This window comes from Tinamus guttatus, unplaced genomic scaffold (genome assembly GCF_059628265.1).
Source record: "Tinamus guttatus ecotype Peru unplaced genomic scaffold, ASM5962826v1 Tinamus_guttatus_pri_ptg000150l, whole genome shotgun sequence".
Classification (NCBI taxonomy): domain Eukaryota; kingdom Metazoa; phylum Chordata; class Aves; order Tinamiformes; family Tinamidae; genus Tinamus; species Tinamus guttatus.
The window spans coordinates 16,471,581-16,483,811 of record NW_028288684.1 but is presented as its reverse complement, the minus strand read 5'-3'; the positions used below and the strand labels follow the sequence as shown (position 1 = coordinate 16,483,811).

Genomic DNA, 12,231 nt, shown 5'->3' with positions numbered 1-12,231 from the left:
AAAGGGAAACATTTGGAAGACTAAAGTTAGAAATATGGCTCAGCAATGGCACTCAATAAAAAAGCAAGTATACAGTGGAAGCAGTAGAAAACACACCTGAAGCATCACAAGTGGAGTCTCTTCTAATGGTGATCAAGAAATGCATTTGGAGAATACCTTAACTCCAGTAGCTAAAAGGTTACTCTTATACGTAAATTAAATGAGTATTGATGGAGCCTTTCTTTTTATGTATGTTGTGACACAACCTGAAAACTGCTCTGGCAGCGGGCCTTGGAGATGACACAGCATGCAATAGCTCTGCTCTCAGAGTGTTGAGCACTCTCCTCTTTAGCTAGTTGGGAGTGTCCTCTGCTGGCAAGTCGGTCTTCTTTCACCAAGCAGGAGCATCAACCAAAAATGCAGTGGTACTGGTAAACCTGGGTGCTAAGAAAGGCATCCTCAGCCAGATTCAGAAAGAAAAAGACGTTTCTCACCGCTGGGTGCAGTTGGCACAATGTAGGTGCCGGCCCGTGCAGGAGAGCAGCAGCACTGCTCTAAGTACTGCCAGCCCAGCTGGGTGAGGACACACAGCCCCTGTCTCAAACGATAGCAGCATTTTGTATTGCATATCTGGCTGCAGTTATCATCTTCAGGTGGCTGATTAATACACAAGACAGCGAAAGCAGCCACCATAATTGGGGAATTGATGTTTCCAGGAAAAGACGCTCTCTTATTGGAATGAAAGATAGAGCTGGAAAGAGTGGCCAAACCTACATTTACTTTGTTTCTGCTTTGTCAACTCTGGTGAAGGACTTGTGCTTCCAAAAGTTGGTGATAAGTGCAATATATTCCAGGCTTTACCTGTCTGGAGAGAGTGTGCTTTCAGCAAGGATTATTGCTGATATTTGCTGCATAACATCTTTTGCAGTACATCACCATATATGACCAACCTGTATGTTCTTTTGCTTCTGTTTGCATCTGTTATGAACAACACAACACTTACTAGTCTTTGGATATATAAAGTTTTTAATTTCCACCTTTTTATTCTGCAGCTATGGGCATGTTTTCCTGAGCCAAACAGAAGACCTGATTGGTTCCAAATACAAGAAGGTTGTTTACAGGGAGTACACAAATGGCAACTTCACCCAGCGCAAAGTGAGGACCGAGGAGGAGGAACATTTGGAAATCATGGGCAAGTAGCTCTCAGGGCTCACAGACTGAGCCTAAAAAGTGAGAGGATCACTTTCCAAAAACGAAGCTCTCCCCAGCTTTGGAAAGGAAAAGAAGTTGCACTGACACCTCTTCCTGCTTATCAGTGATTTTACACCCAGTTTGTTTAACTAAGTGCTGAGTGTAAAGACATTTTCCAAATTAATGGTTCATTCCCAAATGAAGAAAGATTATCTTTCTTCTTACAGGGAGGTTCTTACAGGGAGGAAGTGAAAATGGAAATTCTAGTATTTGCCTTAGATCAGAGCATGTGATCTGGAGATGCTTGTAGAATAGAGAAGATGTTAAGGTGCTTGGTTTGTACTGGGATTGTGCAGATCAAAATTTACACAATTTGAGATTGTGCATGTTATAAAATAACTATCAACTCGTGTTTTATGGGATGAGAAGTGGGGAACAACTATTCTTAAAATGACTAACTTTCTTTAAAAATATTTCTAATGGTACTGGTTTTTTTTGCATAGAGCAGGGACATTTCCTTTTTTTTTGCAGTACAAAACCAAAAAAATAAGTAGCTTAATTTTCCCCAAAAAGAAAGAAAAGCAGTTACCAATTAAAAAAAATAGTTGAGTTGCAAAAACTATTCACAAGACTTCTCCCTAAAAAAGTATTACCCAAAGACTTGTCTCCAGAGTGAACAATTCTCATCACCCAAAAAGTAAAAAGATCGGTTTTGTCCGCTGGGGTAACTGACAGATTTTGACGGCATAGCTGAAAGAACAGTAAACATGAGGCTTTTGAAAAGGACCACTGCTTCTTTCTATGGCCAAAGTACTCAGTTTGTTAAAACAGTGATTTTTTTGAACTGTCAGAAATCTATTATTGAAGAGACCCTTGGAAATCTTGTTCACAGAATCAGCTTGCAGATCACAAAAAATTCTCTTAATCTGCACTGTAAACAGCCATGGCATTTCACAGAGGACAGCTCTTAAATTCAAGGTTAGCTAATATTATAGCTTATAAATAATAATAGAAAACATATTTCTTGATTAACTTCATTTTTTTCTCAATTTGTAATAGCTGTATTAATCACTAGAGACTCTTGTTTTAATTTAGGCCCACTGCTGCATGCAGAGGTTGGTGAGACTATATTGATTGTATTTAAGAACAAAGCTAGCCGGCCTTATTCAATAACGGCACATGGTATAGAAGAAGTGGGTTGCGAAGAACAGGCTGAGACACCAATTACCCTACCAGGTAAGTTTGTTGTTTTTGGGGGTTTGTTTGTTTGTTTTCTGCTTGAGCTACAAAAACCTGCTATAAAAATACTTGTATAATATACCCTGCTTCAAGCTTCCTCATACCTCTATGTTCTTCCAAGTGTACATTCAAAGTTTATTTATATGCGATTCTTTGTGTTCTCAAGCATGTAGGTTCTTGATTACTTAAGCATGTTAGGGCAAGAGCGAATCTTTGTTCGTGAGGGATAGACACAGTAATGTAGTATCTCTGGATCTCCTCCAAAAAAGCAGGAGGGAGCCCATAATCCCTGCAAAAGAAGCCTAGGCTAGTGTTGCATTTGACTCAGGACTGGCACTCAAATAGTATTTACAAAATGGAGTGACTCAGTGGTAAAGTTGCAGTCAGAAATATTGACTGTGTTTCTTTGTTAATCTGCACAGAACTGGCATCTCCATTCAGAGCTGAGGCTTAAAACGTAAAATCGAGCTGTTTGCCACATCAGTTAAAAGTCTTTGAAAAACTGTGTCAAATATGCCTCAGCTTTTAGTCAGGAGAATGGAAGGAAGTAGTTCTCACAGCATCCATTTTTTTATATTGTCATTTGGAGAAGTACCTTTTTAACAATTGCATATTTTTTTCAATTATTATATTGAGTTCTACATTATAATAGAAAGGCAAACTCAAAAATGGGTATTATAGTCAACCCAGAATGCACCCACCTTTGCTTTCTATTACCCCTGGAGTTTTCTTTCACAGTATCTGTGAGCTTCAGTCTCAAAGCGGGGGAAAAGCTCTTCCAGCCTCTTTGCAAGGTGCTTCTTTTGTGTAGCTATGCTGAGACAGTACAGTCACACAAAAATTCATGGCCAGACCCAAGCCTGTGTCTGGCTTGCTGGAGTCTGACAGATGCATACCTCTGGTAAATATATAAAAAAACAGAGCTAGTTTATGTAATTCCTTTGTTTAGTTCTTTGCTCTGTGTTGGTCTTAATGCTCCTTTGTTGACAGCTGTGGGGTAATATCAGAGGCAACACTGCAATGTCTCTCATAGCCACACGAGAGCAGGCTCAGGATGAGGTAAGAGCATCCTAAGAATGAAGAGCAGGCTTAGATGAAGAAAGGCATCAGCACAGGTCGGGTTTGAAAATAAGCCAAAGAAAAGGCCTCTTCAGCAAGGTCTAAGCACTGACTTTTATTTAGATGTTCAGAAATAGCACTTAGCAAGTTAATCAAGCACCTCAGAACAAGAATAGTCTTTGGGCATCTCAGTCCTCGACACCATCATCTGGAAGTCCCTTTGCTTAGCTCCTTGCTAGCCGGCTTTCCTAACCCCAGCTGGACTGTCCATGCTAAGCTCCTCATGCCCATCCCTTCTAAATACTGAGCAAGTCATCAGTTATATATATGCTTTACCAGACTCATAATTCCTAGAGCACTGCCGGTTTCCTAAAGGAACAGTGCATGACACGTTCATGACAGATGCAGGGAGAGACTCACAGGATCCTACATCAAAGCGTCTCTTGGCTGCCAAAGCTTCATCCTCTTTCTGTCTCTTGCCCCACTTAACCAAAAGAAAAGAGGGAAATCCACTTTTCTCTTGTTTATCAGTCTTTCCAGGATTTAAGTTTCCTTTGTTCCTCCAAGATACTGTGACATTAGCAAGATTACTTCTCTTGGCAGAGCATATCCTTGAAAATCTTAAGTGTGTTGAAGAAAAAGCCATCTTCCCTCACTTGTCTCCTGCACATTAGGTACTACTGTTGAAAACTCTGCTGACCTGTTCTGAGCAGTATCTCCTGAAGCATTCATGTCTTGGATAGGCTGTTATACCTGCAAACAAGCAACACTCGCAGACATCATGAACTGGAGGGTGGCCAAACACCTTTCTGGTACACCCAAAATATGAGGGCTAGACGGTACAGAAGATGCCGTCCTAAAAGCCTTGCTAATCTCTGCTTAAGTACCTAAACCCCTGCTATCATTCACAGAAGGGGCTCATCCTGTAAGATTAACTGGTACTGCAGCATCTATATGAGCCTTATCCTACGCAATATGATATCTGAGAGTCATCATCTCTCTTTTTGCAATTATTGCCATACCATAAAACACAATATTACACAATCCATTATAATGATCTAACATCTCAGCAGCACAAAGCTACCTCAGCTGCTTTAGAAATAAAGGTTGAAAACTCTCCTCTGTCATGATGCTCACAGCTGTTGACAGCTGCTGGGTAGCACCTCTACTAAGGCCAACAGTTTCATGATTTCTTTGGTTTCTCCTGACTTGTAGTGTAGCCTTGGTTGTGCTCAAGTTATGTGATCCTAGAAGATCTTTGGGCCAGAAATTGCCTTGTTCAACATTTGTCCAACACTTAAAAGGACAAGGTGCTGACCGCATCTTTGTTTTCTATCTTCCCCTCTGACACCAGCAAAAAATCGAAGTGGAGGAACACAACATACATAATTTGTCCATACAATTATTTTATTTTGTAAAATAAAAGGTCAGCACAAAACTGGAGATGCTGACATCAGATAAACTGTGCTGTGGCATCTTCATACATGAGCAGACATCTTCATGTTGTTTTTAACCCCCTCAAATACAAGCTATTTTTAGGCAGTGACATTTAAATGAGACAGCCAAGGGAATATTTTCTGGAATTTGGCTCCTGACAACTTTAAACATTGGCTTCAAAGACCATTTATCTACTAAAAGTTTTGCCCAAGAAGAAAGACGAAAAGTGAAATCTCCAGACTTTGCTCTGGGGAATGCCACTGTTTTCAGCATCATTTGCAGAACTCTTTTTTTGGGTCATACTTGCCTTCACTTACAGCATTGGGACCTGCCTGACACCTAAAGGCAAAACTGTGCAATGCAGATCACTTTTTAGTTGGGAGGCTGTTGGATCCAGTTACTACTCAAAGCTCCCCAAATCCAATTGCTTTCGGTGAAATTGTTCTCTCTCTGTTTCAGAGGAAATAAATACCTACAGGTGGAACGTCCCAGAAAGATCAGGCCCAGGGAAAACAGATCCAAACTGTATCACTTGGGTTTACTATTCAACAGCAAATTTTGTAAAGGTAACCAGGAAATAGTCATCACACTGTTTTGGATATTGTTTTGGACAAAGCATCCTATCTTGCATAATGTTTTTGAAATGTTTCTCATTTATTTAAGGACCACAGGCTAGAGGAAGAACTTACAAAGCTAGATGCTTTGTATTCTTTGATAATATATAAAATACATAATATAATAATTATAATTATATATAATTAAATAATCACATATATAATACATAAAATATATTAATAATATAATAATATTTGATAATATTGTAATATTTAATATTGTCCGCCTTTGGGTAATGTAATCTATTGAAAACCCTGGGATAAGGTGAATCAGTGTAATTTCCTTCTTAAAGTGTAATTGAAGGGAGTTTGGGTGGGAGAAAAACATTGTTTTGGGTCTTTAAAATCTAAAATATAGAGAAAGATTTCTCAAATTAGACAGATCAGTGATTTTTTTTTTTTTGCCTGATAGGAAAATTGAATTTCATCTTTATTTCATGTGTAGTTAATCTGGATAAGCTACCAAATCTGTAATACAAATATTCATTTTATTCCAGGACACATACAGCGGTCTGATCGGGCCTCTCGTAGTTTGCAGAAAAGGAATTCTAAATGAAAATGGTCTAAGGAAAGACATTGATCGTGAATTTACACTTCTATTCATGGTGTTCGATGAAAATAAATCCTGGTATTTGAAAGAAAACATTGAAACATACCTTCATAAGAATCCTGATGATTTTAATCACACAAAGAACTTTGTGGAAGGCAACTGCAAGCATGGTATGGAGGACTCAGGCAGCAGCCAAGAGGATAGGGGGTTATTTTTGACAGCCCTTTTAGGAAGACACCACATTTAGCCTGCAACCACCCAGCCATGTGACATCTTCATGAAGTGCAAAACTGGAAAGCAGAAATTTTCATGAGACCCAGCAAGATATTTTTTTTCTAACAAGTTAATTTAATTTTAAGATGTGGTTAAAATTAGACTTCTCTGTCACTTCGGAGCTGCATTCCCTGCTGGCTTGCGTGGTAGGAGTGTGACGATGGTGTTTGGAAACTGTAGCCAGAGTAGCAATCAGCCCAGGCAGAACAGACTGAATGGGGGCAGGAGCAGCCCAAGCCAAACAAAACGTTTGTTTCTACACATTGTGCCCATTTTAGGCAACAGTTCAATTCCTCCTGCTTCCTTGTGGGTTCTTGGCATTAATCCTCTCTGCCCAGGAGCTCAGTCTTAACAGATTAAAATGTTATCCTGTGTTTTTCAAGGTAAATTAATGTGCACTTTAATGATACACAGTTTGGAAACTGAAGCAAAAAACTGCTCTGTCTCCCTGCCAGGATGGCAGCCACCCTGGAGAGCCCTTGCCCTGGCTGCGTGGTGCCTGTCCTATCCTCCCTACCTGTTCCTTGCACCAAGGAAGCCAGAACAGAGCCTGACATGAAGCAGATAGTGATTGATCCATCCTGTTTTGTTGTTCTAGCAATCAACGGGAAGATCTATAACAGTCTTCTGAGTCTAACGATGAATGAAGGTGATACAACAAACTGGTATTTGATAGGAATGGGCAATGAAGTTGATGTACATACAGTCCATTTCCATGCCCAGACCTTCATCTTCAAGGTTGGTGAAATAAATCAAAGTTGCAGGGGTTTTTGTTTGCTTGTTTGTTTTTTACAATACAATCAGAAATTTTTGCAAAGCCTCCCAGATTCTGTTGTGTTTGTGCACCTTGTGCTCATAGCTCTGGGCTAATGCTGAGATTGGCAGGAGTTTTGCATGGGAAGAAAGTACAGAATGATTGAGAATTCAGTAGAGCTTCTGCCACTATGGGCCTGTTATGAAACATGTATAAATGTCATCAGCAGAGGACATGATTAGGTGGATTAAATTACACATTGCCCCTTAGGTATAAGTGAAGATGCCTGGATGCTGGAGTGTGTATTGCCTGATTACATTATGGTTTAAAGCAGTGACAGTTTGATGCTGGCAGGACTATTTGAAGAATCTGACTTTCAGAGAAATGCACTCCACTAAGACCTTAAGTCCTTAGGAAATGTCTCCTGTTGTTAATTAATTAACTGATTAAATGAGGACAGCCCATGAGCCTCAGACCCCTGCATAAGACATAGTACAAACCTACCAGAAGCCTCCCACCTGCCTCAAGTTGCTAGCAGTCTAACTGGAATATCTCAGTGCATGGGGCCGTGTTGGAGCAGAGTGAGACTCTCACAGTGCTCGTTTTGCCTTGCCACAGACAGACAAGGACCACAGAGCAGACGTGTATGACCTTTTTCCTGGGACTTTCCAGACAGTTGAACTTATAGCAGAAAACCCTGGAACGTGGCTCCTGCACTGTCATGTAGCCGACCACATCCACGCTGGCATGGAAACAACCTACACCATCAATAAATCAGGTGCAGTAGCAGAAATATTGCTGTAGGGCTCCGTGGGGGTATCACAGCAATTCAGATGAAAGGCAGGCAGGAAAGGGCAATAGTTGATGTCAGTCCTGAACCCTGGCTGTGCCCAGCTGGCACCTGTAATTGCCAATTATCATCATTTAGGGACAGGGAAACCACCTCTAACTCTGCTTCTGCTTCGCTGCTTCGTAAAACCCCTTCAAAGAAAGTGGTAGCCTGTGGACCAGCTGTAGGTGATGCAGAAGACCACCTCAAGCTGCCTTTTAGCAGCTGCGGACCCCCACCACATGGAGCCAGCAGGTGGGCATGCTGCTGGTTCCTTTCTGCCTGTCCATGGGGTATTCGAGCATGTTCCCACACAGCCAGGGACCAATCAAGATGCAACAGGTTACAGAAAATGGTTGTTCAGCCTCCCCTTTGCCCCAAGAAATAAGCATCCGTTGACCAAGAAAAGTGGGAAACACTTGCTCTCATGGGTGAGCTTACCTTTTGGGATAGTAGGGTAGGTTTGGCCGCTCCCTTGCACACTTGCACATAAAGCCAAAAGTGCTTGTGGGCCTCTGCACATCACCCAATTTCACTGAGTGAATTTTGGGGTCCAACAGCTCTGTTGTGGGTCCCCAGCTGCACAGCAGAGTCAGTTCTTCCTACGTTCCTCTGCAGGGGCTGCAGCAGCACCCAGCAAGCGCCCTCCTAGCTCTGATCCTGTCCTAGCAGTGGGACAAGGATAATGCCAGATGCTGCCAAAATGTTCCTTCCTTGGAGAGGGTGAACTTATTATATTCCTCATACGTGTTCTGACTGTGACATGCCAAATGGACAAGCAAATGCAGAACTGAAGTAACTGAGATCTTCGTGGGGAAAGACTTTACTCAGACAGCTACCTAGAGCAATCTGTTAAAAATGTGCTGATCTAATCAAAATTTCTATTAAGATTACCAAGGTAGAAGGAATTATGTCATGCTATATTTCCAGAACGAAAAAAAATATCTTTGTAATAAGGCTTTCAGCTTAACTAAGCTTTTCCTTTCCCTACACAGAGCGTAAAGCTCCTTTAGAAGGAGGACTCACAACTGCCACATACGATACTATTACTACAGAAAACAGGACCAATAAAGAGGGTATGGATTTTTACAAACAGCAAATAAAACTCATCAGACTGAATCAGAGGTTTCTCATAAACTACTTCTTGTTTGACAGGTTATGACAGGGAAGGAGCCAGTCTTTTTGGCAAAACTTTGAGTCTCGGAGAAGCCAGCTTGATATTCACAGCCCTTTTCTTCATTGGACTTGTTCTACTGACAACAACATCAATCTTCTTCTGCCTCCTCACACGCCAAGAGAACAGGATCTATTACAGTGTTGTGCAGGACAAGAGCCCGCTTCTGGCGGACTGCCTGTGAATTCCCACCTCCAGCATCATCCGCAGAGCTGCACCAGATTTCCTTCTATGCTGCTAAGAAAACTGAAGCGAGACGTTCGTCGATGGTCCTGCCCTGTAGCCAGCGCTCATGAGAGTGAACGTGAGCCATAGGGTTAAACTCCATGATCCACACACCACTCCTCCCCATTTCTGCTCCTCTGAAGTTCACTTGAGCTTTGCCCAAGATCAAACCACGAAGCACCACACCTCTTGGCAGCTGCACCGGCTGCCAAGGGTTTTTGTAGCAGGAAGGAGAGGGCAGAATTGTGTCCGTGTGCTCCGAGATGGGCACTGGGCTCACACCAGTTAGTACTGCAAGTGACTGCCTTAAGCGTGCTGGTTTCTGAAAGTGCAGATGTCAATCTGCAACTCCTCATGCTTTTCTACAGGGAAACCGGACTCATGCCAGGCTGACAGCAGAACTGAGCTCAAGGATTCTAATGATATTAAGATATGCCCTTTTATTTTGCCCTGTTAAATGAGGAAGCTGTGCACTGCAGACAGATTTTTAAAGGTATTTAGATACCTAACCATATAGCTTAGCACCCAAGGTCAGTGGGTGTTAGTTCCTATTTGCTTTTGCTAATCCCTTTAAAAATCTAACCCTGAGCAATCAATGAAAAAGTTATTTGGTTTTGTAATTGCTGCTCATTGTGCTCCTGATTCTGTAACTCTTCTTTACACCAAGCAGCGCTTCAGTCCCAACGAAGGATCAGGTCACTGTGAGGCTGCCACTGCCCTCTGTGAGGAAGACTTGGCAGAATCAGGCTGGACCTAGTGATACTTGAATGTTTATAGCTCTTTTTTAATTAGATAATGTTTATTCTTGCCAGCCAGCTGCTTACGTCACCTACAGCTCTTTCAGAGGAATTCCAGAACAGACACATACTTCAATCTGTGAAACTGCTTATCCACGTTTGACTTTCAATGTAAATTCAAGTTGGTGGGGTTTTTTAAAATTCTTTTTTCCAGTTCCATATTTTGCAGTATTTTCAAAAGCAGGTGCTGCCCATCACTCTTAATGTAGCTTAATGGTGCCCTGGATGAATGTGGAAGTTTCTTGGGTGCTTCTCAGTCGTTTCCTGATTCTGTTTTCCTCAGCCACGTGCAAGTGCACCCACACACCGACCGCCTCGCCGAGGCGGAACTGCAGGGCTGAGTCCAAGCTGGAGTTACATCATAGCAGTGAGCACTTCCACTATCACTTTCTGAATCTGCCCTTCAAGCAGACAAGGACGGATACTCTAAATCCTTTTAACTTTCTATTTTATGGAAACACTAGCATTAAGGTCTCCTTTCTGTGCGTTTACAGAACCCTAACTGTACACATACAAAATTAAAGTCTTCCACTTAAACATGCACTGTTAATAAAACAAATTATTTGGTATTTTCCTTCTGGAGTAGCTAATGCAGATGACTTTCTACAAACAGGATCATAAATATATTTTTACTGCACTGATGATAAAAATCTGGTTATTTCCATGAATCTTCTGTCATAGTTTATTTATCTGGCACACTGCTACAGGGTGGTTGTGAAACAGGAATGAAGAGTCCAAAGGTCCAAAGGGATGAGAGGTGTCATGCTGCTTGCACAGGCGACAGCCTAGCATGGAAAGCACCAGCCCTGGTGCCAGCACCACCTGCCTGCAGGGCATCCAGCGCGGGGATGGCGTGGCCGGCCTCAGCCCAAAGGGATGTGTTTTGCTAGAGGATCACCACGACTGTGCATCTTGGGGTGGACCCCAAATAAATGCTCTGAGTAGCGCAATCCTGCACCTGCCCTTTCAGCTGGGGGGACCACATCTGTGAGACCAATGAACCGTCATGATAAAGCAGGAGAACTCAAGAGAAAAACAAGCAAAGGCGGGAAATGGAAATGCAGTTCTGAATCTGTGTTCAGTGTGGGGAGCTGCTAAAACATCTGCATCCAAAAGTGGCATCTGTATCATGTTGCAGAGAGCAAAGAGCACCACAAGCAGCCACCATTCAGCAGGAGCAGATGGTCTTCTCCAGGGGACCTGAAGGCCTTCAAGGGTGAACTGGCTGCACTGCTAACTCCTATAGCAACTCAAACTCTGTCAGCACCAAAAGCTCCAAAGGTGGCATATGTCACCTATGTCACCTATATGTCATATATATGACACTAACTTTAAACATTTTTCCTAAGGAGACTTGGGGGACTGCAAAGGAATAGCCCTGACACCCATGCAGCACAAGGTGGAAGAAACTGTTCTAAAAAACCCAGAAGTGGTCAAAGGAACAAAACACCTCATGGAAAAATCCGTACTTTTTTGTTAAAGGAAATGGTACCTCAAATAGGTTTTTAAAAGATCGGTGTGTAGCTCAATGTCAGCTCAGTGTTCGTTAGTGGGCAGAAAGGTAACTGAATATTGGGGGTCATTGGGAATTAAGGACAGAGCAGCCCAGGAATCATCACTGATTGTTGTTAAATAAATAAAAGCTATTAAATAAATGTATGGTGCACCTGGGATTTGAATAGGGCTGAGTTGTATTCTTCAATCCCGTCCAGAAAAGGACCTAGGAGGGCACAGAAAGGAGCACGAAAGTGAGGCGGGATTGGAGAGTGGCTTCCGCATGGTGCATTGGGATCCACACTTGCCAGTAGGCGAAGGAACACTGGAAGTGCATGGGATAAGGGTTTTATAAAATTAGAGCAGTGTTGAGGAAGAAGCAGTTTGTCTCCCTTCGCAGCAGCTTTATGGGCCACCACGGAGCCAGGCAGGTTATTAAACATAAGGGCCCCTCAGTGGCTCCCACGGGAAGCAACCTGAGATGTGGACACCAAACTTGGGGTGGAGAAGAGGGCTCGGCTGCCTGCAAGGAGAGGCCAGGACTGCTCAGCCTGCGGAGGAGGCCTGGGGGATCCCAGCCCTGTGCACAAAGCCTGGGCAGGGAGGAGAAAGAGGG

The 12,231-nt window shown here is 42.5% G+C and overlaps 1 protein-coding gene across 1 annotated transcript in view; it reads left to right on the top strand.

Moving 5' to 3' along the window:
• The window catches only part of HEPHL1 (hephaestin like 1), a 33,601-nt gene extending 24,318 nt beyond the window's left edge, over positions 1-9,283 (top strand). Inside the window, exons 13-20 of the mRNA XM_088522313.1 lie at positions 1,032-1,171; positions 2,266-2,406; positions 5,365-5,471; positions 6,017-6,239; positions 6,941-7,080; positions 7,715-7,874; positions 8,921-9,001; positions 9,081-9,283. Coding sequence (XP_088378439.1) covers positions 1,032-1,171; positions 2,266-2,406; positions 5,365-5,471; positions 6,017-6,239; positions 6,941-7,080; positions 7,715-7,874; positions 8,921-9,001; positions 9,081-9,283 — 1,195 coding nt within the window. The remainder of the gene's footprint in view (positions 1-1,031; positions 1,172-2,265; positions 2,407-5,364; positions 5,472-6,016; positions 6,240-6,940; positions 7,081-7,714; positions 7,875-8,920; positions 9,002-9,080) is intronic.
• The last annotated feature ends 2,948 nt before the right edge of the window (positions 9,284-12,231 follow it).